Source organism: Penaeus monodon, chromosome 6 (assembly GCF_015228065.2).
Source record: "Penaeus monodon isolate SGIC_2016 chromosome 6, NSTDA_Pmon_1, whole genome shotgun sequence".
Taxonomy (NCBI): Eukaryota; Metazoa; Arthropoda; class Malacostraca; order Decapoda; family Penaeidae; genus Penaeus; species Penaeus monodon.
In genome coordinates, this window is record NC_051391.1 from 37,714,308 (window position 1) to 37,719,307 (window position 5,000).

The following is a 5,000-nucleotide window of genomic DNA, read 5'->3' on the forward strand; positions in this document are numbered from 1 at the left end:
TTGTGCAGTGTCTTAGTCTGAATGTGGAAAAAAGTTTTAGAACGCTTACTGAAAGAACTAGATAGTTGTAGAAAATGTCCACTGTTTAGTCTCATAGATGAGGGTAATGTTGTCTCAAGTAGCACAGTTTGGAGAAGTTATACCAAGAACTTAGAGAATCTGTTGAAAGTTCACTCCTTGAGTAGCAGTGAAAAACATTTTTGAAGAAATTTAAGTAGATATGTTTATTCTTTATTTGGATGAGTTAGTCTACAAATATGATGCATGTAGAGATATATTTTCAAACAAATATATTTTCATGAAAAAGAAAAAAGAAAGAAAGAAAGAAAGAAAGAAAGAAAGAAAGAAAGAAAGAAAGAAAGAAAGAAAGAAAGAAAGAAAAAGAAAAAGAAAAAGAAGAAAAAATATATATATATTAGTAATAGTAGTAGTAGTAATAGTAGTAGTAGTAGTAGTAGTAGTAGTAGTAGTAGTAATAATTATAATAATGATTATAATTATAATTATAATTATAATAATAATAATAATAATAATAATAATAATAATTCTATTAATAATGATAATACTATTTAGAAAATGTGATAAGTATTAGGTCATACCCATATGTTTTCTGTAAAAGCAGAAAGGATATTTTTGATGAAATGAAGTTAATCAAGGTAAACAAAAAGTTAATTAACACCTTAGATCTGGGGGTGTTTCATTGGCTGCACGGGCATTAGGTTTACTTGAGTGGCCACTCACAGGTGTGTGGCTTGTAGGAGGGGTGGACACAAACACTCAAGGGCAGTGTCAAGACTCCTTGCATACCCTTTGCAATGTTATTATCTCTTTATCTGCATAATCTTTTTTTTTTTTATATTTTCATTGCATATATGTATGCATTGAAAATTATAGACTTTTTCTTACCCAGACTCCATATCATCTCCCTGGCAGTCTATAACTTATTGGAATAATAGTAACAATAATAGCATTTTGTTACTTGTGTCATTAAATTTTTTTTTACATGATATTCAATTTTCTGTAATAAAACCTGTGCTGCTAGTCATGGTGGGCAGGTATAGGATCCTGAGTGTGGAAATGGTGTCCTTCCTGGAGCCAGTGCTCTTCCATGGATGGTTCATTCCACATTCATTTATCAAAGGAAATAATGCCCATTGAGTCTAATCCCCCTCCAAGAGCTTGTGCACTCATTGTGAGTTATTCCCACATCCTGGCCTTCAACCGAAGTTCTCATGATGGCAAGTTCTGTCACCCTGGCCATCAGCCGCATTTCCCTGTGACAGTATGTCACTTGTCCCTCAAGCCAATTATTTTCTTGAAGTAATAGCCACTTCAACTGGATTATATTGATTAAGTGCGTTAGCACAATAGTGCCATTAGAGGTCTTAGTTTATATTGGCTTGTTTCCTATAACCTATGGATATTATTGTCTATGAATTAATCATATATTGCAAGAATCTCTTGAAAAAATATATTTTGAGTCTTTATCTAGTATCTGTTTGTAGGTTTCTCCCCTTGAAATATAATTTTGTATTTAAATTGTCACATTCTGCAAAGCAAGACAATTTCAAGGAAGTTATAAAGGAAAATAGAGAAGAGGATTCCTCAATTGTAAAGTCCCAACCTTAGCTAATGCTTTAATGTTCCAACTATATGCAGAAGGATTTAAGGTTGAGAAAAATGGAAAATAGCTTTCTAAAATCCCAGTATCACATAAGGGCTTTTGAATAGGGAAATGGATCCAGAACTATTTTTAACATCTTTACCACATATCGCTTCCTTAACACAAGTCAGCCAGTGACCACTTATTTAAACTATTTATTTAATCATGTGATATATACACTCGCCTAAATCATACTGATATGAATCATTTTTTCCCAATTGTTTTCACTTGTCTTCAGATCTCTATCATGTGTCACTATCAAGTTCTCTTCTTTGTCACTTTCTGACATTTTGCAATATAAAATGGTGTTCAACATTTGCATGTTGAATAACTTCTGCTCATACAGACCAAGTGGCTGCAATAATGGACTAATACAATCACCAACAAAAGTCAAACACTTTTTGCAGGATGTATGAAAAAATATCAATCAGTAGCTTAGAAATTATCAGCTTTCTTTATCAACTATATTTCCACAATAAAGCAAATAATGTTATGTAACCACTGCTGTATTAAATACTTCATCACAAACACTGAACTTGAGAAATAGGGTAAATACATTTGATAAATCATGGCAAGACCACAGGTCTGTATGGATCATACAGTCATGTGTTGTTACTGTGCTGTAGTCAGGGACATTAAGGATAATTGTGCAGTTATATATGTCACTAACTTTACAGTGAACTGATCACATTCATTAATAATATGACATGATTCAGAGGAGAAAGTATTATGTATACAATATACATCTACTTTCTGTTATTCATTAATATAAGATAATTGGAAGGTTAGTTATCTATAGTAAAATAATCATATGATCTATTATTCATCTACATTTTCCCATCAGTTTATCAATGTAGTAAACTTAGATAACCACACTGCACTGCTGACTTTATAGACTGTCTTAGTCAAGCTGCAGAGCAATGCAGCATTATGGATGTTGTCCTGCCAGAACTTTTGACATGAACAAATATTCAAAGTAATTTAATAATGCAACTTTCCTTAGTATTATTCTGTGATAATTTTTGATAAGGTAGAGAAAATAAATTATTGATAAAGAATGTATTTGGTAAATAGAAAAGCATTTATGACTAAAAATGTCACATGATTTAACCTGCTTTTTCAAACTACTAACCTGTTGGATCCATTGCCTTGCTGCCTGCACATGGGACAAAATGTGGGCATTAAGTTTACTTGATTGGCAACTCTCCTGGGTGTGTGGCTTGTATGCTCAGCCTACATGAACACTCGTGTGTAGTGCCAAGACTCCTTGCCTCTCCATTACAGTGTTATTAAATCTTGCCCCTACTCCATATCATATTGCAAGGTAGTCAACAACTCTGCAATAGCAATAACATTAAATAACATTTGTTTTTTGTGTCATTTAAAAAATATTTGTGGATTATCCAATTTCTGTAATACATCCTGGGCCTTGGGTCACTGGACAGGAATAAGATCTTGAGCATGTAAAAAGTGTCCTCCCTGGAGCTGGTGCTCTTCCAGCCTAGGCTTGTGGATGTTACATTCCACACTTGTTTACCAGTGGATATTATGTGAGAGCCCCTTCCTAAATGGCCACTTCTTCCAAGAGCTTTGTACACTTGGGGTGAGTCATTCCTGTCACCTGGCTCTCAGCCAAATTTTTTCATGAAGTGATGGTCATATCACCAGATCCTGTGAGTTTATATTTCTCTGGGTAAGTGGTTCAGTGAAAGTACATTAAGTTTGGATATGTTAATAGGAGAAGTTTTAAGAATTGTATATTTTTAACATTGATTTTGGGTTTTCAGGAGTATGAAGGTGAGCATAGCAACTTAGAATTGTGCAAGTACCACCCTGGAGTTCCTGTATTCCATGAAGGCCTTAAGTATTGGAGCTGTTGTAAAAAGAAGTCCACAGATTTTTCTGAGTTCCTGGAACAGGTTGGCTGCTCCACTGGCCACCACTGTTGGATCAAAACAGTAAGTTAGCATATTGTCTTTCTCTCAATGCATTTCTGACATAGAGTGCCTTGAATTAAAGGCTGATGGTATATGTATATTGTAATTTAATTTTTGATGAAATTTACCTAGTGATTGATGCTGAGTGTACTGGCCAGTGTGGTTTTATTTATTAACCCGTTGGATCTGGTTGCTTCACAGCAATCACATGGCCCAAAATACAATGATAGGTTTACATGAGTGGCTACTCTTTTAGGCCGGGCACATGTGAACACTCGTGTGCAGTGACCAGACAGTTTATTTTCTCTTTTCATTCTTAACTGTTTTTAGCCTTTTTGCCATTTTCCAATGTTCATATTTGTCATTTGATTTGCTTTATCCAGATGTTTTCCTTGCACAGATCCCATTTCATTACTCTAGGTAGTCCATAACTCTCAACTTTTGTTATTGGTGTTTTTAAAATTCAATTTTCTGTAATACAACCTGTGACACCAGCCACGGCGGCCAGGAATTAGCTACTAAGCATGGAAATGGCTTCATCCCTTGAGCTGTACTCTTCCAGTCATGGTTCATAAACACTACATTCCACACTCATTTATCAATGGAAATAATGTAAAAAGACCCTTGCTAAATGCCAAATGAGTCTAATCACCCTCCAAGAGGTTTGTGCTCTCATGACCAGATTTTCTCATGATGGCATTTTCATGTCACCTGGTGCCCAAGCCAAATTTTTCCATGACATGATGGTCACGTCATCTTGATTGTAAGGGATAATTGTCCTTATACTTTGATGGTTCCATAGGTATCAACAAGTCATTTTATTAGGCCTGGTTAATCTTGCAATATTTACCCTATTATTTAATTTTCTAGAAAAAAGTTATCATTGCCACTACTATTATAACTCCAGTAGAGTATTTAAAGAAAAGGGTAAGTTGAGGACTTGTAACTAAATCCTCTGTGACTAATGGCATGTGAAGCCATCTATAAGTAAACAAAATTAATAAAATAACACCTCAAATGGACAGTACATAAATACATGTAATCACTTCATCAGCTTTTTAAAGGTATTAGGTTTTCTTTATGTAAGTAACTTATTGTTACATAAACTGGTACCTAAAGTATTTATTAACCCACCTGCCACTGATTTATGTTCTGTCCCCTGTTTTTTTTTTTTTTTTTGTTACATACAGATCCACAAATGCTCAGCAAGCAAGGAGTCCACCACTTGGCCCTAGTGACCGATCCTGGTTTCCACATTCTTTGAATTGATGAAAAAATGGGTTGTTCTTTTTAATATAAATGATATCGATACTGTTATTATTGTTATTGATTTTATGATTATTAAATTGTTATTAAAATCTTGTTAACATTTAAAATACTGAAATAATGCTAAAGACCCT

The 5,000-nt window shown here is 34.1% G+C and overlaps 1 protein-coding gene across 1 annotated transcript in view; it reads left to right on the forward strand.

The window, feature by feature from the left end:
- Positions 1–5,000, forward strand: part of LOC119574432 (cysteine and histidine-rich domain-containing protein-like) — an 18,802-nt gene that overhangs the window by 7,528 nt on the left and 6,274 nt on the right. The window contains exon 5 of the mRNA XM_037921651.1: positions 3,451–3,621. Coding sequence (XP_037777579.1) covers positions 3,451–3,621 — 171 coding nt within the window. The remainder of the gene's footprint in view (positions 1–3,450; positions 3,622–5,000) is intronic.